At 38.3% G+C, this 24671-nt stretch overlaps 1 protein-coding gene across 2 annotated transcripts in view; it reads left to right on the top strand.

Annotated features, from left to right (window-relative positions):
- The window catches only part of LOC126747501 (irregular chiasm C-roughest protein-like), a 135156-nt gene that overhangs the window by 96153 nt on the left and 14332 nt on the right, over window positions 1-24671 (top strand). For both annotated transcript variants that reach the window (XM_050456188.1, XM_050456187.1), the window contains 9 exons: window positions 4883-5164; window positions 13448-13537; window positions 13595-13759; window positions 15469-15647; window positions 20177-20353; window positions 20414-20516; window positions 22253-22300; window positions 22359-22556; window positions 22736-23029. In XM_050456188.1, coding sequence (XP_050312145.1) covers window positions 4915-5164; window positions 13448-13537; window positions 13595-13759; window positions 15469-15647; window positions 20177-20353; window positions 20414-20516; window positions 22253-22300; window positions 22359-22556; window positions 22736-23029 — 1504 coding nt within the window. In that variant the 5' untranslated portion in view covers window positions 4883-4914. The remainder of the gene's footprint in view (window positions 1-4882; window positions 5165-13447; window positions 13538-13594; window positions 13760-15468; window positions 15648-20176; window positions 20354-20413; window positions 20517-22252; window positions 22301-22358; window positions 22557-22735; window positions 23030-24671) is intronic.

The raw sequence follows: 24671 nt of genomic DNA, 5'->3' as shown, positions 1-24671 counted from the left end.
ATCATTAACGGGTCCGTCCCCCCGTTCAGGACCGCAATTCTACATAAAGAGGGGCTTATGCCGGCGGAAAGAGGTAAATTTTTAACGTTTCCCGAGCCACGGTCGGACTCTGGAGGCACGACGAAGCAACCGAGGTAATAAAACGACAGGGGATTGTTCTGTACAAATGGAAATGCTTAAATAATAAGGGTCGTGCGGCAACAGAAAAATGAAACGACAGTAAGAATGAGAAGAAAAAAAACACAAGTTTTTTAATCCGCGTCTGACTTCAGACATCTAAAATTCCATGCATTAATATTCGTTAAAGTTCGAAATCGATTCCTTAATGTTACTTTCTGGCATTTTCCTCGCGGTATTTCCTTTTGTACTACCCCCCGAGGCTGAAAGCTCTTTAAATTTCAATGTGTATTGTATTCGGGATCCGATTGAAGTGAATAATGCAAGTATTACATAATTAAGCTCGGGCTTAACCACACCTTTTACCGTTCCAAATTGATGTTGGAAAAGGGTGGCATTTAGGGGCGAGAGAGACGCGACACTGATGTTTTCCAGCAAGGTATTTTAAGAAATGAAGGTGAATAAGACCGCTCACTACAACGTGCTACATCTGAACATCTACTGGAAGCATGCTTGTTAGATATTATGCATGATATTCTGGAGAGAATGCTGGATGAATGCTTACTAGGGTCCAAGCCAATTCAATAATTTTAGAAATATCCGACATATTGTACAAGGGTGCCCAAATAAATAAATTTTTTTGTCCCTGCTTTAAGGTGTCAAATCTAAGGTGATCACTCAGTTCAAGGTGCGAAATCTAAAGAACTATTAGAGGTATTTTCATGAAATAAAAAGGATAATATTTAGAAAAGTATGTGCTATGATAGTTTAAATCGAAGTTATAATTTTTGCAAAATCCGATTTTTGGTGCGGTGAGGTCCAACAAAGTTATTTGACTCTGAACACAGCTCAATATCTGAAAAACTGGCAGAGTTTTCCTAATGAATCCAAAAGCATAATAATCAGAAAAGTATGTGCTAAAAGGGTTGCTGTCACTCGTCACGGATTCCAAGCATTAGGTGGATTAAAAAATTACAAATTTAACCGCGATGTTCTTTATTAGACCGCCTCAGCCGCGCCTCATTAAGATTTATTTTAACTGGGGCGGCAAAACCGTGGTGAAGACGATAAGTCAGTGCCAGAATGCGGCAACAAGTAGCACTGACGTGGGGGGGGTTTTCCCCATTTTCCCCCCTTCGAAGATGAAACGGACATTAAATACCGTCGGACTGGGGAAGTTTGTCTGACCTTCTGAATTTATTCCTTCTTTGGCCGAAAATTGTTCCAGGAAGGTTCGAAAATCAAGAAAATTACCTTTTCTTGTCGTTTTTTGTCTTATATTTCCAGTTGAATCACTCTACTTTAATAAGGGCTCTAATGCAAAAGAAAAGCCCTATTTAAGCCAAAAAAGCCACCCTAAGGGTGAACCGAAACGATTTGTACACAACCTATTAAAAGTTTTTTTCGCCGCCGTTCGGCTAACAATCGGGTTTGTTAGTTTTCCCTATCAAATATTAATTTTTGGGACAATAAAAGGTCGGGAACACGAAAAAACCGAAACTAACGCAACCCCCCCATTCAATAATTAATGAAGGTTCGGTTTGTGCGGTTACGTTTACGTCGAACGTAACAAACAAAAGGGAAAACCTTAGGGAAAACTCATTTTTCAAACAATTTACGGCCGTTTGTCTCGGGATAAAACTTGCTTGGAATTTCTGTTTTATTTTTTCGTTTATATTAATGGGAAAAGTAACGATTTGTTGTTTTCATTTTGACTTTTTTCGAGAGGATTTTCCACTTTTTCCATGATTTTTAAACGAGTTTACTGAACCTGATTTTCAGTAAAGTTATCTTTACCTTCTTTGCCTTCAACTGAAGTCTAAGCAATTTTTTTGGACCTCACTGCACAAAAAAATTGATATTTTAAAAACTGCAACTTTGATTGTTTTGGACCGTGAAGAACATTCATAGCCCATACTTTTCTTAACATTTTGTTTTTTATTTCATAAAAATACCTCTAGTACTTCTATAGATTTCAGACCTTGAACTGAGTGATCACCTTGAGAGTCAAACAGCACTTTTGGACTCCACTAAACAAAAACCTGAATATTTTCCTACTAATAATTTGGATTGTTTTGGACCTTAACGAACTTTTGTTGCATATATGTTTCTAAACATTTTACTTTTTATTTCATAAAAATACCTCTGGTAGTTCTATAGATTTCGGATCTTGAACTGAGTGATCACCTTGAGAGTCAAACAGCACTTTTGGCCCCCACTAAACAAAAACCTGAATATTTTCCACATAATAATTTCGATTGTTTTGGACCTTAACGAACTTTCGTTGCATATATGTTTCTAAACATTTTACTTTTTATTTCATAAAAATACCTCTAGTAGTTCTATAGATTTCGGATCTTGAACTGAGTGATCACCTTGAGAGTCAAACAGCACTTTTGGACCCCACTAAACAAAAACCTGAATATTTTCCTACTAATAATTTGGATTGTTTTGGACCTTAACGAACTTTCGTTTCATATATGTTTCTAAACATTTTACTTTTTATTTCATAAAAATACCTCTAGTAGTTCTATAGATTTCGGATCTTGAACTGAGTGATCACCTTGAGAGTCAAACAGCACTTTTGAACCCCACTAAACAAAAACCTGAATATTTTCCTAATAATAATTTGGATTGTTTTGGACCTTAATCAACATTCATTGCGCACACCTTTTTTAACATTCTACTTTTAATTTCAGGAAAATACCTCTGGTAGTTCTTCAGATTTCGAACCTTGAACTGAGTGATCACCTTGAGAATCAAACAGCACTTTTAGACCTCTCCACACAAAAAGCTCAATATTGGCAAAACTGTTTCTCCTATTGATGTAAACCTTAAAGGATATCCATGGCACATTCTTTCTGGAACATTATTTTCTTAATTTCATGAAAATACTTCTGGAAGTTTCTTAGATATAGAACTTTAAAGTGAGTGATCAAGGCCTGTAGTACGTCCCACTCGAATAAAACTTTTTTAATAATTAATTTTTCTGCGAGAAACGTTTTTAAGGTAATAAAGGGTTACGGCAGCAGCCGTGTATGCCGTAAACACAAGCAAGACAAGATTTCCGCAGTTTCTGCAAATAATTTAGTGAAAACCAATTAAGGAGGAACAAGGGCCGTAATGCTCCTGGCTATATTTATTAGCCGGCGTAAATTGGGCCAATTTCGCAATTAGAAACATTGCTGCGAGTTTCGCCTTTTTCACTTTAAAAACCCCTTAGCACCCCCCTCCCTAATGAAATTGGGTATCCGCTCCGGGGGGCATAACGTTGTTTAATTGGCTCACTTGTGTAAAATTTCGAGAAAAATAAATAGTTTTATGAATATTTCACTTAACTTCGGGGGTACGGGGCTTCGAAGGGGGGGAGGGGAGGTTGAAAAACAAAAAACCTGAAGGTAATTTTCGGTAGAGCTTTTTTTTGAGTCAATTTTATAGAGTGCCCCATGGTTTGGTCGTTTTTTCATATGAAATGCCTATGTCGGCATTTGTAAATTGGGTTTTTTTAAATAAAAGTTATCGTATCAGTAATGGATGACGAGAAAAAGTGGTCTAGAAGTTTATTTTATTATATGGAATCGGCATATGAAGTTTTATTGAAATCAGGGCGTTTGAAAAGGAGTTTTCGGTCCTAATCTCACAAATTTGTTACGCCCTTAATGGCCCTTTGAAAATGGTATATTAAGGTTATTTTTTTGTGTTAAATTGGCCTCATGTCTTATCAACTAAAGGGTTTAAGAATTATTTTAAATTTTTTTTAAAAGAGAAGTTATGTTTCTTTTTCTGAGGAAAGTCGTAGTCAAGGAAATAAGTCATTTTTCAGACTTCAAAAGTTGAGGTCATTTTTTAAGGCCCTTGAGGCCCTTCTTTTAGGCAATTGAGGTCATTTCTACTTTTGTCCAGGCCATCCAAGTGATATATTGATTCCTTCAGGCAATTCAAGCACGAAAAAATGATTTTTTGTATAAAGGATTAAGGAAGTGAAGCACTTGCCAGCAAAAGATTTTATCAAAACTTAAAATTTCTCATTAACTTATTGCAGGCAACTTACAAATGCAGTTTCGTTAATATCCAAGCAATAGCAAAAGAGTTTTCGACCCTAACCTCACAAATTTGTCAAGGTTTTAACGGTCGTATAAATTAATATATTGAGGTAATTTTTTTATGTTAAGGTGGCCCCATGTCTTGCTTACCAAAGGGCTCAAAAATTATTTTAAAATTCCTTGTAGAAGAAAAGTTACGATTTATTTTCTGAGGCAAGTCGTGATCAAGGAAACGAGTCATTTTTCAAAAAATTTAGGTCATTTTTTAAGGCCCTAAGGGGTTTGAGGTTATTTTTTACTTCTTCCCGGCACTTGAGGTAATTTTTGCCATTGTCCAGGCCGTCAAAGCAATATTTTGCTTCCTTCAAGGAATTGAAGCCAGAAGAAATCATTTTTTTGATGTAAAGGGTTCAGGAAATGAATCACCATCAACGGATTTTAATAATCCTTTAAATTCATCATTAACTCATTACAGGCAACTTACAAACGCAGTGTCGTTAATATCCAACCAATAACAAAAAAGTTTTTGACCTTAACCTCACAAAACTAAAATGCCTCTAACTTCGGTTCAAATCCACATATTGCGGTGGTTTTTTCGCCATTATCTAGCCCAATGTTCCACCTATAAAACTCCTGAAAATCATTCAGAAATCCTCAATATAAAATAAGTTATGAATTTTTTTCCAACCCAAGAAATCTAAAAAACTAATCTTCTCTTGCAGATAACCACACTTTTGCACCGTACCCGTCAAAAATGTCCACCTACAAGTTCCTGATCCTCCTGTTGCGGATAGGGGCGTTCCTGAAACTCGCCATGGCAGAACAGAAGTTCGCAATGCAACCCCAGGACCAGACCGCGGTGGTGGGATCCAGGGTGACCCTCCCTTGTCGGGTTATCGGGAAAGCCGGGATGCTGCAATGGACCAAGGACGATTTCGGCCTGGGAACCCACAGGAATTTGAGCGGGTTCGAGCGGTATTCGATGATCGGGAGTGACGAAGAAGGTAAGCGGTGTTTTTTCGCAAGCAATCAACAATAACTGCCTCCAATGAACATAAAGGCGAGCGGAAAAGTGTCCGTGTCCGTGCAGTTTTTCCATTTCGTCCTAAACGGTTATGGACGAAATAGGGATACATATAAGCAGAAATTTCTTCTTGTAATTACACGAGATTTTTCCCGATCGTTCCCGAATGGGCTCGACATATATATTACCCGGAGGAATCTTGACCGGAGTCCCCGTTATTCCATTTCTCCGCGCATTAAGGGTATTTACTGATAAATAGGGGGGCAATTACTAAGATTAATTGTAATTGTTATGAAACTCCGGCGGTCCGGGGTGTAAATCATCCGGGGAGGTCATCTCTCCGGACCCATTTCGGGAAGGGATTTAGGGGATTTTTCAGGTAGACCCGGTAGTAGTGGTGGTTGAAGAAAAGTGAAGTATATTCAAAAATATAACTAGATTTATATGACGCACAGATTTTACAAGAATTCCAAGTAGTTAGGAGCCATTTTTTCCAGGCAATTGAAGTCATTTTTCATTCCTCAACTGCCTGGAATATCGAAAAAATTACTTCTTCAACAGCTTGGAATACGCTTTTAGATTTCTCATTTACCTTCAACAGAGACTCTAAATATCCAGTTCTATTGAAATTCGAACGATAGCATAAGACTTTCGCGACCTTAACCTCACAAAATTCAAATGCCTGTAACTTCTGTTAAAATTCATATATTTTAATAATTCTGCCGCCATTTTTTAGCCTCGTGCTTAGTGAGTGGAAGCGACTCAAGGAAAAGTCGGGAAAAAACACTTTGCTTGAGAAAAACTTTGAAAATTAATTCACTTTGCCAAGTTAGCAAAGAAATTGCCCCTAATGATCATCTACGCCCACGAGCTTATTCGATATTTTTTGTACATGATACCCTTAAAAGAAAATTCATAAATTTTCCGGGCAAATTTCCATAAAATGAGTCACATTAAGTTTCCAATCGTGGCCCTCCCAAATCACCGGGGGGAATTATTTTAATGTACCTAATTAGGGCCATTAAACGAGCAGATTTTTAAATCCCCTAAAGGGGAAAAAAACGTTACGGTAAAAACGCGTTAAAACTTGAATATTTATTAAACATTTAAATCCCGGGGCTCCTAAAGCGCATTTAAACCGAAACTTGTGTACCCGGGGCGTTTTTACAATGAGAAAATTACCTGGTAAACTACGAAAGATTGATGGGCTAATAATCCGGTCTAATATAGTGCTCTGCATTTTCCAGTTACGGTGCACATTTTCCCGCTTTTCTCTCATATTGTGTGCATTATCTTTTTTCGCGATCGATACTCGTCGCGGATTAACTGGGAATTTGCTTTTCCAGGGAAATATATTTGCATAACTTAAATGAATACAGGTTTTATCGGTTGGTTTATCGATGTTTTCACTGTTTTTCTGTCGTTTAGGGAAGGAAAATTGCCTCGGTCCAAGGTGGTACAAATATTTTTATTTTTTTTAATGGCCTTGTGTCGAGCACATTTAGCCACAAGTTCCAAGTGGAGCAACGGTTATATAATGGCTCTTATCTCACAGCCACCTATACACCTGTGTCTCAAACAAATTAGAAAAACTCATTGGTTCACTTAATTATCTAAAAACTTATATCTAACTCTCTATAATATAGATATCTGCTTAAATCAATTATTTTAATATCTGTGATTTATTTTATATATCTACTACCCAATAGGACATTGACTTTTAAAAATTTTAAACAGGATCACTTTTTTGCAAACTTATATTTTCTAGAAATATTAAGGCAGTTATTAATTTTGTTCAAGCAGATGAGTTAAATTGAGAAAAACTGTTGCAGAAACCGAAAATTAATGGCTGGAAAACAAACTTAAAAACAACCGCACGAAAATGTAGAAAAATCACTTAAAAGCCTGGAAAAAGTGAACAAATAATTTCAACAGCGAGAAAAATGCTAAAAGTGACTTTGTTTGCACGAAAAATAGCCCCAATTGCCTGGAAACTAGTGAAAATAGTTCTAATTTCTTGGAAGAATCAAAACAACCCCAACTGCCTAGAAGAAACGACTGAAAACTCCTCAAAAAAAAATACATCAACGATCCCCCTTTACCCTGCTATACCACTGATATCCCTCCATCTTACCTAAGTTTCCCTTAAACAATATCCCTTTCATGATTGACACAAGATACTATTATCCAGGCAAAATCTGAACAACCACTCGACTAATCGTCATCATGCAAAAGAAAAGGAATTTCGACGTCAAAGAATTTCATAAAGCCATTATTACCCCGAAACATCTCTCTCCCTCACCTCTCCTAGACGCTCTTTTTGTATAATTTTTTTTACCTCGAATAAGGAAAAAAGCCCCGGATAGGGGGACGCAGGCACGTTCTCGAGTGCTTCGCCCCTAAATCTCTTCAGCCGACATGTGTTAGAGTGGCCACTTAATGCTTGATACCCTTCGTCTTCTTGCAGGGGATGATAAAGGCGCCTTTTTAGGGAAAAAATGCACTTGTGTTTAAGAATGCTCCCAATCAATGCATGGATAATATCTGAAGAGGTCGTAAAAATAACTGATGGAAAACTCCCTTCGTCCCTCGGAGGGATCTGGGGAAATCGGAAAATTCCTCCTAAGGTATCATAAACAGTAAATCGATGGTGTAATAGATGATTGCTCGAGCGCCACTTTATATTATTATACTTTATGTAATGGGGGAAATTGGTTTCAAAATTTTAAAAAAATTCTTTATGTCTAATTGTGTTACAATGTTACTCACGTAACTACACACGATTCGTACTTTAATACATTATATGTACATATTTAAAATTTACAAAAATATTGACAGATGGACGTGATTTTAGTGTTTTTAAAGAAAGTTCTGTCACTTGTCACCTTAGATGGCGCTTCTCGCTGTCAAGTCCCGATCAACTTTAAAGTTCTTCGTGGATTTCCGCTATTAAAGATAAAATCCCCGCATCGAACCGACACTATTTACGATCAAACTTCAAAATTTATAACCCGATAATAAACCCTGAAGAGACAATTACTCCGTTAATAATCGCGCCAAAGCAAAACCCCCATTGATGGCGGGGCATTGATAGTGGAGCACTTTGTAACGCAATTAGTGTCCGTGACCCCCCTTTGGCCCCTTCGTCTGGGGTCCATGGTGATCTGATTTTTCATCTAAAAAGATTTAATACCGGCAAATTAAACGCCATAGATGGCCGTAAAACGTTAGATAACGCAAATTGGTCCGACGTAATCGTCCGTGGTTAATTTTCTTCAAGTATCTATTAGAGCGGCATCTAAGGCCCCCCCTCGGGGCCGTTTTTACGGTTATTGTATATGGCATAATATCCAGTTGGTCAATTAGGTTAAGTGGGTCTGGTTTAAGACTAATATTGTTAAAAAGAGGAGCACGAATATTAGGGTAGAATGTTCTTGGAATGTGCTTAAATTATTTGGAGTACGTTATCGGAATGTGCCTCACTTCTTTGAGATAGTAAAAAAATAAATTGTTACTACTGCCAGGCATTTGGAAATTTTTTAATTAGTTCAGGCTTTTAACGATTTTTCCAGGCTTTCCTATAGAAAATTGGGATTTTTGGTATAAAGGTTTTTTGATTGTTGTTTTTTGATTTCCTATACGTGGAAAAAATAATTTTTTGATTCGGTTGACTTTCTGAGTTTTTCGATTTTTTGGAACTCAAAAATTTTAAAAATACGAAAAATTTAAATAACTCCTTTTCTGTACGTTTTTCGGAAAAATTCATAGGATAATTTTTGATTGGGCCTGAGGCGAGGCATCGATTGGCAAAGTAAATAGTTTAATTTTTCTCATCGAATAAGCGAAAATTAATTTTGTTTAATTGGAGGTTTTTTGAAATTTTCTTGGGATGTATGGGGGATATAAGTAAAATTCTTATTTCTGCATATTGTCCTCATTATTTGGAACAACTTTTATCAAAACTATTTTTTTCTTGCACCAATAGTTTTTCCAAAAAAAAATTAAAACTGTTTTTTCGGAAAATTTCATGGGGGTAACCCTATCGATTTTTGAGCAAAAATTTTGATTTTTTTTTTCTGCTTTTTTCCATTTCCCGACAATTATACATGTAGATTAACACAAAATGGGGAACATTTTTGAAAAAAAAAAATAGAGGGTGCGAGGGGGTGGAAATTGAAGTCGTTTTTAATGGAAATATGATTTTAGAAATTTTTATCAGGCTTTCCTATAGTAAATTGACATTTTTGGCATAAGGGTTTTTTTCTTGGTTTTTTTTACCCTATGCATGAAAAAAAGAATTTTTTGATTCGAAGGACTTTTTGAATTTTTTCATTTTTTGGACTCAAAAATACAAAAAACCTAAATAACTCATTTTCTGTATGTTTTTCGCAAAAATGTGTAAAATACTTTTTGATTAGGTTTTATACAAGGCACCAATTGGCAAAATAAAAAGTATAATTTTCCCAATAGGATTTAAGAAAATTAATTTTTTTAAATTAGTGGTTTTTTGAGATTTTCTTGGGATGTATGAGATATATAAGGAATATTCTTATCTCCTCTTATTGGTCCAATTATTTGGAACAACTATTGTTAAAACTATTTTTTTCTTGTGCCAATAGTTTTTCCAAAAAAAAATTAAATCTGATTTTTCAGAAACTTTCATGAAGGGACCCTCATGATTCGAAATATGATTTTATACATTTTTCCAGGCTTTCCTATGGAAAATTAGAATTTTTGGTATTAGGATTTTTTTCGTTATTTTCATTCCCGATACGATTTTTTTAAATTGGTTGACTTTTTGAATTTTTGGACTTTTGAAGCTCAAAATTTTCAAAAATACTAAAACTTAAATATCTCCTTCTACGGTTTTTAAAAAAAAATGTGTAAAATACTTTTTGATTGGGTTCTACACGAAGCAGCGATAGATAAAATAAGAAGTTTGAATTTTCCAATAGGATTCGAGAAAATTTTTTTTGAATAAGAGGTTTTTTAAGATTTTTCTGAGAAATATGAGGAAAATTATGTAGAATAAGACGTAATTGGAAAATGTAAGTAATTTAACTGCGTGGCCGAGGTTCCAGATTCTGGCAAGCCAATGGTGGCCGCACTGTTATCCCCATCTTGATTTTGAGGTTAGGTTTCTCCGATGCTATGCCACAAGATGGCGAATGAAAACAACAACAAAATGGCGGCCAGACAGGATGAATGGATTCTGTTAATCTATTCTTATAAAGAAACTCCGTTAAATTATTAACATCTTGGGCAATATTCCTGTTCAAGGCAAGCAGCGTCTTCTAATAGCGCCGTATATACACTCTCAGGGGCCCGAATTTATTCGAATATGCGCTCAGAGATCTTCTGCTAAGGTGTTACTTTAGATGATATATCGGCCCTATTTACCGTTCTCTCTGAAAGCAGTTTCTATAAATAAAATCTATTTCGGGTATACAGAACAGAAACGACTTTCGTACATCCCGCCGCTATTCCTATATATGTAGAAACGACTAAAGGGAAAACTTAAAAATCAGTCGTCGAAACTTTATCTTGGGGAAAATCAAACGTGCAACTCCTCCAAAAGACCCCCGAATCGCCCAAGATTGTCTTATCTTCCTAAACAAATACAATTTGAAAAGTAATTTGTATTCACTCGGCATACTTCGGCCAACTTTCGAAAACACGCTTCCCCGTATGACATGGATGAAATTACAACTTTTTCATCGGGTGTAGTATATATAGTAGCTCGCCAGGTTTTTTTTTTAACTGGAAAATTGCATTATTTTCCTACAGTTGGAAGGGGAGGACGTGTACCTGCAGTTTATCCAATTTAAGGCATAGTAGTTAGTAGAGAATATTGAGTAAATTCTATGCAGTTGGAGTAGTTTCCATTCTTTAGGCGTTTATTTCAAGCAATCGGCGTTCATTGGGGAATAAATTCCATTATAAATAAGGGAATATTTCGTTATTTTCCCAGACAGCACGTGTGCAAAATAACAATTTCGGTCTACTCCACCCTCGTTCCCCAGTCGATTCCCTGTTTCCCATTAAATGAATTATAAAGTACAACACGAGCGCCACTGGGACCTTTGTTTTCCCCATAAACATCCATGTTAATTGACATATTTACCGAAATCGGCAACGAAGGGTTGAACTGGCTTAATTTTTTATTATTTATTGGGGGAAATTGAAAAGCAGGAGTATATATATAACTTGAGTGAAGCCTCTGTCATCGTGTATTCCCCATTTTGTGATAACCATCTTGTTTTCGGCGTGTCTAACCTCAAATTTAAAGTTATCGTAAATTTGCGTCGTCGCCATCTTGGTTTTCTAACGTTAAATACAGTGAGGCACCTGAACCTTTAAATTTGCAAGCAGTATTTCCTAACACGAGCGCCACTGGGACCTTTGTTTTCCCCATAAGCATCCATGTTAATTGACATATTTACCGAAATCGGGAACGAAGGGTTAAACTGGCTTAATTTTTATTATTTATTGGGGGAAATTGAAAAACAGGAGTGTATACATAACTAGAGTGAAGCCTCTGCCATCTTGCATCCCCCATTTTGTGATAGCCATCTTGTTTTCGGCATGCCTTACCTCAAATTTAAAGTTATCGTAAGTTTACGTGGTCGCCATCTTGGTTTTCTAACGTTAAATACAGTGGGGCACCTGAACTTTTAATTTTGCAAGTAGTGTTTCCGGTGTGTGCGTGAAATCTTTTTAAAGATCAACCCTGGAGAAAAAACACAATTTTACAAAAACAATTTACTATTCTGTGCACGGGTGTAACTCGAACCTGGAATTTAAACCGTTTTTTCCGAAGAAAAACAAGAAAACGCCCCTTCGAGAACGAAAATTTAACCTAATTGAGGTCCCAAAGTTCGCCCCCCTTTAATTATATTTATCACAGAACTTTTCAGGGGCGGAAAGGGGGCTTTGAACCCCACATTTCGGTCAGAAAGCGCCCCCCTGGTCCTCCCTTCTTAATGCATTATCACATGCTAACGAAGTTCCTCGGGTAAATAATTTACCCCAATTACACGCTTATCCCACGGACTTTCTTGGACTTGTCGAACTTCAATCGATTAAGTTTCTCCAATCTGGGCCTAAATGGGGGCCCACGCTCCTCATAGGGCATACAAATTAGTAAACTAACAGCCCGAAACTTGCCCCTTTGATACTTCACCAAGGGATGATTAAGAACGCGTGTCAATACGTTTTTCACGATCCTAATTAACTTGACAGTTACAGGCTTTTAATCGTTCGACTGATGAGGCCTTAAATGGCGAAACTTTCCCAGGCAACAGTCCCGATATGATGCTGCATTTTGAGAAAAATTATTATTATTATTATTTATGAGCGGGAAAATTTAAATCTGTCACGAGTTATGATAACTGTTAGAGTGCTGATCCCCTATGACGTTACACAGAGATGAATAGCTCGTAAACGTAATTCGACAAACAAATAATAATTGAATGGCGTTACGTGTAACTGTGGTGAGAACAGCATAATATAGAGAAAGTTGGTCGGAGTTAATGCAGCGTATATACAACACAGGAAACAGAAACAGAATTTAAACATCGGTCCGGTACCGAAGGGACGAATTGGGCCGGCACAGCTCACAGAGGGACGCTCCAAGGATAACCCGGTGACATAACAACTTTTCACAGCACCCCGGGGATTCCCCGGCTGGATATGGAGTCCCGGTCTCCCGGCTTATATCCCGGAATTACCGCATAAAATGTTGTGCGCGCTCGTTTTAATAAAATTTTGATCGATGGAGTCGCGGCTAAAACGATTTTTGTCACTCCTTTCAAGGGTACGGTGGCCCCGAGGTTTATTTGTTTATTTGTTAACTTAAAACTCCCGCCATTTCGTTGGTGCGGCGCGATTCAAAGGACCCCCCCGTCGTCGTTCGACGTTTACCCGGGAAGTTTAATTGCGAAAACAAACAAAACTGACGAGCTCCTCATCGCCATCAGGAAAACTCCCGGGCGTTTTCACACTCACACTGCCAAGACAAATCAAAACTCCGTGAAATTTCAATTTCCCGGCCCTCTGCAGAGACTTTTCCCTGATTTCGAAATATGTTTACTCGAAATTATGAGCGTCCCGAGTCAATACAGGAACGTTACGAGGTTGCGACAACTTTTTGCCGCAACATTTAGCCGAAATTATTAACGTACACGTGTGGCACCCTCTATGAGAGCAACAGAAAGGAACGCGTCGATGACGTCACGTAGAACTAATATACAGCTTGTTTCAGGTGACTATTCCTTGGACATTTACCCAGTGATGCTGGACGATGATGCCAAATACCAATGCCAAGTGTCTCCCGGGCCAAACGGGGAGCCAGGTAAGTCTCTCGTTATTCAACCGCAATATCCCTAGGGATAAAACTCGCTTTTTCCAGGCATCCGAAGCAACTTTGCTTCCCTGAACGTCCTGGTGCCTCCGGACCCCCCTAAGATCGTCCAGGGGGACTACATGGTGACCACTGAAGACCGAGAGATCGAGTTGGAGTGTATTAGTTATGGGGGGAAGCCCGCTGCTGAGATTACTTGGATCGATGGACACGGTAAGGCCTGCATTAGGGAGGAAACGGAAATTTCTAAGTGGGGCATTAAACCGACTTTTCCAAGTGGGCTATTAAGGTCATTCATTATTCAGTCATAACACAATCCGGACCGTAAATTTTATATCCTCTTAAAAGTTTTCGGAGGAAAATAAAAACGGGCAACGCCGTTCCGGGACGAGGGGAGGAACGGGGGGGCGCGCGCGGTCGTTTATAAATAAGAAATTTGAATGTTCCTTTCGTCTTCAAGATAAACTCCCGAAGATTCTCTCAACAAGTTGTTTGCTCATCCACCTCTCGTCGCACTTTTGTTTCCCGGGCCCTTTCTCCTTTCACTTGTGAAATATTTAACAGTTTTTAAAGTTCCACAGTGTCGTAAAGAGCTCCCGAGCATGTTTTATTTAACTGAAAACTACTCTAAAAGGGGATATGCGAGCAGGAAATTAGGTTCTTTTTCTGAAAACTTATGGAAATATGGAGAAAACAGACCTCCGGCCCAAAGAACTCAGGCCATCATTCTGACGTCTATTGATGGTTACAGCAAGTGTAATGATGGCAACGTTGTCTAGACTCGAAACTTCAAAATGGTTTTGCTGTTTGACAACGTGGTCGTAAAGTTCAAAATACAACGACTGAAGGTTCGTTAGGTTATGAATGGATTGGTGCAGCCATTTATGCATCTCGTCGTACTTTTGTTTCCTGTTTTCCCTCCTTTTTCTTGTGAAAAGTTTTTAAAGTTCTCCAATGGTGTAAAGAAATCTCGAGCATGTTTTATTTAACTGAAAACTACTCTAAAAGGAGATGTGCGAGGAGAAAATTAGGTTATTTTTCGAGGAAGTAGACATCCAGCCCAAAGAACTCAGGTTATCCTTCAGATGTCGTCATTACTAACATCTATTGCTTGTCACAGCAAGTGTAATGATGGCTACGTTGCTAAAGTGAGTTTCCAAATTTCAGAATGGTTGTGCTGTTTGACAACGTGGTCGCAAAGTTCAAAATCCAACGACTGAAGGTTCGTTAGGTTATGAATGGGTTGGCATAGTAATTTTTTGAATAAAAGGAACCCGAAATAATTGGCTATTCGTTGAACACAAACCAATAACACGAAAAGTAACTCTGTGGCCTCAATAAATTAACCAAATATTGACAAGAGACGTCGGCGGGCGCTCGAATGGTTCAAATGACAACCGGCTTATTTATTTACTTGTTCCTAATGGACCGGGATTCGTAAATCGGGCTTAATTCGATACTCGCGCGATGTGTCAGATTGACGCCCCCATATGTTGTTTGGACCCCAAACAAACCAGGCGATCATGGCATAAAGGGCCGTTTTGAGTTGTGGGAATAGGCACTATTTTAACCCGTTTTCGGGAGAACAGCCTAAAACTATTAAAAATAATAAATTACCATCGGAGGTGCAATTATAATTAGAACTGGCTTATTCATGGCGCCTCTTAAATTTGAATAATTATTCGGCGGGCGCGCGCTGAAAAGAGAGAAAAACAAAAACTTCCCCGTAAACATGATTTACATTCTTAAGTTGAGAATTATGAAATTCTCCTCCGCAAATAATCTTAACAAATGTTGCTCGCCGAAGTTTTGTTGTGCAAACATCTCCCCCGAAAGTATGCAAATGGTATTTGGGATTTATGGCGATTTTTGTTGTTCCCTTTCCAGGTTTTTTTTTTTTTTTAATCTTTGTGTTATTTCAGGCAACGTCCTTAAAGACGGCAGCGAATATATCGCGGAAGAACTGCCGGATAAACGCCGGTACGTTGCCAAATCGATCCTGAAATTAACACCGAGAAAACTGCACCATAACACCACCTTCACTTGCCAGGCGCAGAATACAGCAGAGAGAACCCATCGAAGTGCCAAGTTAAAGTTAGAGGTAAGTCAACTCGTACCTGTCAAGTCAAGGTCTCTAGTTCCTTGTTACTGGCGTAAGTCAAGGAAGCAGGTTCCAGGAGTTTGCTCAGGTTATGCCTCCTGATACTGTCATAAATCATGACGAGTTAAAAAAAATTCGTACGAAATTCGAAGATCTTAAGACTTCAATTGTTCAGGGCGATGTCTCGAGCAAGGAGCTGATATAAAAACATAATTCCAAGTGTCAAAACATTGAAAATTTTATATAAAACCATTAAATCTCATTTTTATTTAAGGTTACAAACTTAGTTTGACTTAAGACAGTTGACAGTGTGCTGTAAGGTGCCTCCTGTGCTTGTCAACTGTCATAAGTCAAGTGAACATTTGTTAATGCTTTGACAAGTGACAACAGTGTAGGTGTAGGTGTAGGTATACTGTAGCAAAACCGACGAGTTAAGCTGAGTTTACAGGTCTCCTTGTTACTGTAGTAAGTCATATCAGACACTCTTGAACCAACTGAAATGGTTTAATATATGTAGTTGAAAATTTTATCATAACCTAAAAATGGAGTAAATATTTACAGTTTTCGTACGAAATTAAGAAGGTTTCAACACCTAGAACGGATTTTTTGGCCTCTTGTTTCTGTCAACTGTCATAAATCAACTTCTGTTAGTGCTACGACAAGTGAAAACTATGTATAATGAAGTACAGCTAGAGCAAAACTTATTAAGTCGAGTTAATTCGAGTTTAAAAAGAGTTGATGGGTCAGCTGAAGGGTCATGACTCAGACAGTAATATAGTGAGGTGCCTCCTGTTTCTGTTAACTGTCTTAAGTCAAGTGACCTTCTGTCACGGCTATGGCAAGTGACAACTGTGTATGTGCAGGTACGCCGAGGCAAAACCGAGCGGCGCGCCAATTAAGGCGAGTTTATAGCTGCTTGTAAGCGTTTTAAATTTTAAAAAGGGCTTTTAGAGCTTGAAAAGCACTAAAATTACACGGGCGATTGCAAAAACTAAAGTTTATTATTAAAACCGTCGTAAAACTTTTAAAAAAATCGATCGGACGGTTAAGCCCGCCTTTAAACCGGGGTAGTGTAAACCGGTTTAGTATGCGCGATAGCGATCTTTCCGCGATAGTAGTTTTAGGACGTTAATTCTCTCTGTACATCTTACAATTAGAATAAACACGACGGGGCTTAATTCCTAAATAGCCCCATTTACATAAACTTTATTATAGTAGTTGAATTTTCATTTATTTCCAGACAAGGGAGGGAAACTTATGAAAATTTTATCGTTAGGGGGGTGGTAGAGGAGTCCCTCGTTAAACTCGAACTTCCGACACGCCGGTAAATTTTTAATTTCGTTTGATGCGGGCCTGGATTAGTTTCTAGCTCAGTGGTGGCGAGCCAGAAGGGTTTACTTGCTTGTCCAGATTTTTAATAAAGTTCAGTGGTAGTCGGCAGTTTGTCAAACAATCAACTTCATATAACGGAGTTGTCTCGGCGATGACAAACTCCCGCTGGGACGGAGTTATTGTCCGGGATTACACAGGAAGTAGTTGCGCCGGACTCGCCGCAGGATAAAAGGACCTTGGCGAAGCCGGTTATAAAAAGTTATTCATTGCCGAGTGGGTTTAGGACGTAAAAACCGCCGGTTACGAAATGTACGAATCGGTGGGGTATAATGGGACAATGGCCTCCTAGATAAAGGACAGTTTGTTCTGCGACCGGGACAAAACGGCGGGATTTTTGCCGACCCGGTTTAACCAACTGGGGATTAATTACTCTTCGTTAAGGACAAATTGCATTAGGGACAGTTTACGATCTTCATAACTGCGGTCAGCTCTTTTCTGCGTTAAACTCGGATTAGCGCATCACAAATTTTTCCTCCAAACACGCTTAAACTCTCGTTAAAGAGGATTAAACTCCATTATAGTTCTTAACGCGATCATGATGTCAAACTCTCGCTTGCCGTCCAATTAAAATGCACCTCATCAAACCGGGATTAAGCTGATTAATGCGGGATTAAATTATTGATTGGGCGTATTGTCCTGTCAGCTGCCAAGAAACTAGAGGGATAAATGGAATGCAAGTTTAACTTAAGTCTGCCTTAGGATTTCGTAAATGTGACGTGCCTCAATGGTAACAGCGCGTTCCTTGTTTTTGCTCCAAAGATGTCACTCAACGGAAGTCGGCTTGGTTTGGCTCGCGACAGTAACTTTTGACAACTTTGATAAAGTTTGCTTGCGCATCTCCCACCGGAAGTCGTGGTGGTACGACTCGCGACAGTAAACTTGACAAATCCACGCCCTGAATGATTCTTTCTCTATCACAAACCGTTTTGTTAACACCAATTTGATCGGATTACGTCATTTTATTTTTATTACGTTCGGAAATAATTCTCTTTATTACCCCCGCTCGCTGGAAAAGGGCAGAAAATAACGAAACATCGAATAGCGTGCCGCCAAGCGGCCGTGCAAAGTGCTTTCCTCGTTCCCCCGTCATCCCACCCCGAAGAAAATGAGAAAAATTGTAATGAATGGGTTCACCCTGGTCGTAACATAAAAGAAGAATTCCGTCTAATAAAATTATTGATACATTACCGCACGGCAAAAGAGGGATGATCCTTTTATGCCCGGTTTATTGTTACCCCCCATAATTTAATTTTTTTTTCCTGCAGTCGGTTAATTTGTAAACGTAATTTTCTTGATTCGAGTGGTTCATAAGTAGACCAAACAAAAGAAATTCGAGCTCTTTGTTGCGGCAAAGTGTCAGCAGAGTGAAGCTGGAAAACTCTTTATGATGGACGATCTCTAAAGTAATTAGAGATAAACTTACAATTTACTTAACCCTGGATTACGTTAACCTATCTCACCAGTTTCTTACAATATTTGCCAAGAATACTTTTCTCAATATTATGAAGTTTGTTTCATGAAAATCGTCCAGGCAGTTTTCTAGATTTTGGACTTTAAAGTGAGTCATCAGTTTAGAGATCAAACTCCATTCTAGGGCACCACTGCAAAAAAAGTTCCATATTTCCCAAGTTACTGCCTGTACTGATTTGCACTTCCTACAATATTTGCACAAAATACTTTTCTCAATATCATGAAGTTTGTTTCATAAAAATCGTCCAGGCAGTTTTCTAGGTTTAGAACTTTAAAGTGAGTCCTCACCTTGAAGATGAAACTTCGTTCTTGGACACCACTACAGAAAAAGTTCGATATTTCCCAAGTTTACTGTCTCTAGACAAATAACCTGCATTGCTGCCACGTCTAATGTAATTTTATCAGGGACTTGCGGTCATTTCTTATATTTCCCTTCGAAAATGAAGCCAATTGGCATGAAAAAAATGAAAAATGACCTCAACTGCCTGGAAAAAACTTAAAATGACAATTTTCTTCGAGGCAGTTGAGGTCATCATTTCTTTCTTCCAGGCACTTGTGGTTATTTGTCATATTTCCTCTCAGAAATGAGGCCAAATGCCTGAAAAAAATGGGCCATGGCTGCAAATGCCTGGGAGAAAGAAATCATGACCTCGATTGCCTAGAAGAAAATCGACATTTTAAGTTTGTTTCAGACAGTTAACTTAAAATGACGATTTTCTTTCAGGCAATCTAGGTCATCATTCGGTTCTTCCGAGAACTTCCAGTCTGTTCCATTTTTCATGTTGAGGTTAACTACCTGCAAAAAAATTAAAATGCTTGCAAGTTCTTTGAAGAAACAAAACATTATTACAACTGCCTGGACGAAATTTAAAATGACAATTTTCTTCCAGGCAGTTAAGGTCATCATCTGTTTCTTCCAGGCACTTGTGGTTATTTGTCATATTTCCTTTCAGAAATGAGGTCAAATGCCTGAAAAAAATGGACCATGACTGCAAATGCCTGGAAGAAAGAAATCATGACCTCGATTGCCTAGAAAAAAATCGATATTTTAAGTTTGTTTCAGGCAGTTTACTTAAAATAACGATTTTCTTTCAGGCAATCGAACTTGCAGTCTCTTCCATTTTTCCTCTTAGAAATAAGGTTAACTACCTGGAAAAAATGTAAATGCCTGCAAATTCTTGGAAGAATCAAAACATTATTACAACTGCCTGGACGAAACTTAAAATGATAATTGTCTTCTAGGTAATTGAGGCCATTATCTATTTTCTACTTCAAAAATGAGATCAGTTGCCTTAAAAATCTTAAATTCAGCAGTCGAGGTCATAATTTCCTGAAAATAACGATTTTCTTCCAGGCAGTTAACCTATTTTCTGCAAAAATGAGGCGATCTGCCTAAAAAATGGAAACTGATCACAAGTGCTTGGAAGAAACAAATGTTGACCTCGATTGCCTGGAAGAAAGTCGTCATTTTAGATTTGTTTCAGGCTGTTGACTTAAATGACGATTTTCTTCCAGGAAATCGAGTTCATTATTTGTTTCTTCCATGCACTTGCGGTCATTCCTTCTCAAAAATCAGGTCAACTTCCTTAAAAAATGACCGCAAGTGTTTGGAACAACTGCCTGGACAAAAGAACTGTGGCAACCCATTTAAAAATCGTCCTTTCCAGGTCAAGTACGCACCGAAGGTGACCGTATCGGTGATTTCCGGGATGAGCCAGAGCGGCCGGATTCCCGAAGGATCTGAGGTCCGTCTGGGATGTAAAGCAGACGCGAACCCCCCCACCGTCTCTTACAAATGGTTTATGAACGACGAACCGATCATAGGGGATTTCACTACGGAACTGGTAAATTACCCCGGAATTCGCGACTAAATTATTATAATAAGACAAGGGTGTTTATTCCAGGTGATCCATAACGTATCCAGGAAACACCACGACGCGATCATCAAGTGCGAGGTGCACAACGCGGTGGGGAAGAGCGAGGAGAGCCAGACCCTGGACATAAGTTGTGAGTACTAAATTTTATCATTATTATAATTATTGTTATTACGTGACACCGTTTTATCCAGAATGCTGGAAATTACCCGAAAGTTTCCATTATGGCGGGTGTAGTTAAGCCGGCGCGGACAAATGAAAAGTAAATTTCCATAGACCACGATAATTTCGCCACAGTTAAGTTTCCGTTCGCGGGGTGGTGAATTTGCATGCGGCCATTGAGTTGCTCTGTTATTAAGGGTAAAGGGGGTCCTACACCCTTCAGTTGGTTTTCCAGGATTATTAAAAGCTGGAATGTACGCCTTAACAGTGGTTTATATATACGGCTGTAAGGTTTCAGGATCCTGAGGCAACTTCAGAAATAAAGTCCAGGGAATTTACATTTTTCCAGGCATTTAATCAGAATCAGGGAGACTTCTCAGAAATGAGATCAGCTGCCTGAAAAAAATTGGAAATGACCTGATGGTACTTGGAATAGACGAATGATGACATCAACTACCACAAAATTGTCAAAGTAACATAAAATATTTGGACTAAATTAATATTGGTCTCAATTCCCTGGAAAAACCACGATATTTGCCTGGAAAATAGGAAAATATATTGTCTGGAAATAGGGGCATAAAGAATGCCTTGGTGGCCTAGAAAAGTTAAGGTCGTTTACCTGGAAAAACAAGAATTATCTGGAGAGAATCAAAATAATGTCAACTGCCTGGAAAATAGAAAAATGGCAGCAAATGACTGAGGAAAAATAAAGTAATTTCCTTGGACAAGAAAAGAAATAATTTTTTTGAAAAAATGCCTTAACTATCTTGTTCCAAAAGCCTGGAAAACAAAGGAACTAAAAGCCTTCATGTGTGTTTCTGAACTCTTCGTCCAGCATTTGCATTCTACCTTTAAACCACGTCCTCCAAATAAGACAAACTACAGTTTTTCTGGACTTGATTTGACGAAATTTGAAAATTTTCCAGATCCTTGATCAGAATCCTGAAGACCAGTCAGAAATTAGATCTACTGCCTGAAAAAAATTGGAAATGACCATCAGTACTTGGAATAGATGAATGATGACATCAACTACCACAAAAGTGTCAAAATAATATAAATTTCTATGACTAAATTAATATTGCTCTCAATTTCCTGGAAAAAACACGCTGTTTGCCAGAAAAATAGGAAAATATATTGCCTGGAAATAGGGACATAAATAATGCCTTAATGGCCTAAAAAAATAAGGTCGTTTACCTGGAAAAGCAAGAATTTTCTGGAGAGAATCAAAATAATGAGAGAGAATAAACCAATTTCCTTGGACAAAAAAGGCAATAAATTGCTTGAAAAAAAGCCTCAATTATCTTGTTCCAAAAGTTTGGAAAATAAGGGAACTGATAGCACTCAACTCTGTTTCAGAACCCTTCGTCCAACAGTCACATTCTACCTTTAAACCACGTCCTCCAAATAAGACAAAATACAGATTTTCTGAACTTTCCTACCTCGCGTCTTGGCGGTGTATGTAAACCTTTAGGCATTTGTTCGGCCCACAAAAGGAAAACACAATAATTCGTAAGGAAACCATTTTGTGGCAAATAATGACCGTTCACAAAGCGTATCCGCAACAAAAACATATTCGCAATTACTTTTTGTCCCCTTATAAATAATTTTTATGTAAAATATGGGTCAGCCCCAAGGGTTTATTAGCCATTGTGACGATAATTTAAACCGTCGAGTGAAAATTTGAAATTTATTTGATGTTTGTTTCAGACGGACCTCAGTTCCGTACTAAGCCACGATCAGTCCAGGCCGACCTGGGTAAGTTATTAATCAAAAATCAGTTTCAGGAAAAACCACCACTTATATTCCACTTTAGGTGCCACGGTGGTCCTATCTTGTGACGTAGATGGGAACCCAATACCAGACATCACTTGGTACCATGAAGACGTCAAGATCAGCACCAGTACCAACCTCACGGTGCGGGTGGACCAGACAAACGCTGGTCGTTATTACTGTAAAGCACACGTGCCAGGTTTCCAGGACATCGGGGCCGAGGCCGCCATCTATCTCAAAGGTAACACAACCACAAAACAAAAACAGGAAAATTAGAAAAACCCTTTATTAAGATAATTATCGGTCAGCCCTCGAAACCGTAATGACAAGCCGCCTATAATAACACAGTCCGCCAGTGTAATAAATATTTTATTATCCTGCTTAAGTTTCTGGATAATGACGGTGCTTTATTCCTTCCAGGCCCCCCGTCTATAGTCTCCCATAAGACCCAATTCGGAATAGAGGGAGACAACGTGCGGGTGGAATGTATCGCCTTCTCCATTCCGGCTCCCGAACGCGTGATCTGGACATTTAACGGAAAAGAGGTGGATCTGCACGATCAGGACTATTCCATCCTGGAGGATCCGCTCCCGGAAGGGATCAAGTCCACGCTGATCATCAGGGAATCGGAGGAGAAACACTTCGGGATGTACAATTGCAGCGTGAGCAACCCTTACGGGAGCGACGTGGTCGAGATCAATTTGATGCCTCAGAGTAAGTCAATTAAAGCTAATTTTTGATCAATCAGTTTGAATTTGGCGGTAAAAATACAGCGGCTCCACCCACAAACATCGCTCCAACCCAATCAAAATAATCGTTTATCTTAACAGTGGCTTGCGCGATTCTTATTTGCGCAATTTATCAGTAGCTCCGCCCACAGTGCCGTTATTATTTAACGTCGAGAGTGTTCTTGAATTGCTTGGAAATTTGTAGAATCCTGATTTTTTGTTGCTCTTCTTGTTCTTCTTCTTCTTTATATTTTTTAGACAAATAAATGCTGATAGGTCAATTTTATTAAAAATAAGGCACTATGTCCCAAAGGGGTGTTTCTTAAAGGTGGTCCATAACGCCTATAATTTCTATTTAATATTTTACTAATTCTAGTCTTTGTTTGATATTTTTAGGACAAATAGGGGCTGAAATATATAAATTTCTCCCTAAATAAAGAGCATTGAGGGCTGTATTTTAGCAAGGTATCCAGTGCCTAGAATAGTTGCTAAATACATATCTAAAAGGCTTTTCTCTTCTCCTTCTCTTCTTCTATTTAGACCATTGGGTCTTGCTTGAAAAATTCCTTTTTGTCTGGACTGTACTACACCAGATCCAGGTGGAATCCAGCATGTTAAAATATTCATGCACAGGGGAAAAATCGATATGCAGATGGACGAAATTCTTGATATTTTATTTATCGTTTAGTTGTAGTCCGGGTGCAATAAAACTTTTAAAAAAAGTGAGAAAAAAATAAATCTCGGCCCCTTTTGGGGTTTCATCAACCACCACTGAATATATAACGGCCTGGATCTCCTTTCACCCCAACTCGTATCCAATGGAAATTTAATTATTTAAGATCTTTTAAATGTCCGATTTCGAGTGGTGACATGCCTTTTTCTATTACATTCCTTGAAATCCACCCAATAGTGCTTTCGGGATTTTCCCTGGATCTATTCTGGATATGGCAGGGCCAAACGAGCCTCTTAATGATGATGGACGTTATAAAATAACTTCCGAGTTCGCCTAATGCGAACGGACATTATGAGAAATGATTTATGTATTTATTTATTTATTTATTTAATTATCCTCTAACGTTCATGGTGTTACTTGGAAATAAGCAATCAGTTAAATTGAAAAACTATTGATTCCAGAATAGGAGAATATGAAGAAGAGAATTGCGCAAATGACGCTCGCGCATTGATACCGCGTTCTTATTGGCTGTGGGGGTTTGAGGTTAGGTCGGCCAGTGGCGTCATATTCAAATTTTTATGTAAATATTTGCTCCCATTATTACTGTAATTTAAATACGAATCCAGGTAAATGAAGCATTTTTAATCGAACGCCGTTTTATTCAAACAAATTTATCGATTGCGAAGTGTTTACCTTCCCTTAATATGCGTAATAGTGGGGATTTTAAAATAAATTCACAATTATTGTCCTAATGGACGTTCGTCGGGTTAATGTAATGTTATTTAATGGAAAAACAATCAGTTTAGGGACGGCAAATAGATTGATTTGTCAATAAGGTGGTAGGTATAACATCTATAAAGTGAATTAGGATTGATGATGGAGACTAAGAAACGAAACATCGGCTTACTGGATAGTTGCGACCATTGAATTGTCTTTAATTTGCCAAAAAATTTAA

Source organism: Anthonomus grandis, chromosome 19 (assembly GCF_022605725.1).
Source record: "Anthonomus grandis grandis chromosome 19, icAntGran1.3, whole genome shotgun sequence".
NCBI classification, from domain to species: Eukaryota; Metazoa; Arthropoda; class Insecta; order Coleoptera; family Curculionidae; genus Anthonomus; species Anthonomus grandis.
This window is presented reverse-complemented; position numbering and strand designations above follow the sequence as displayed.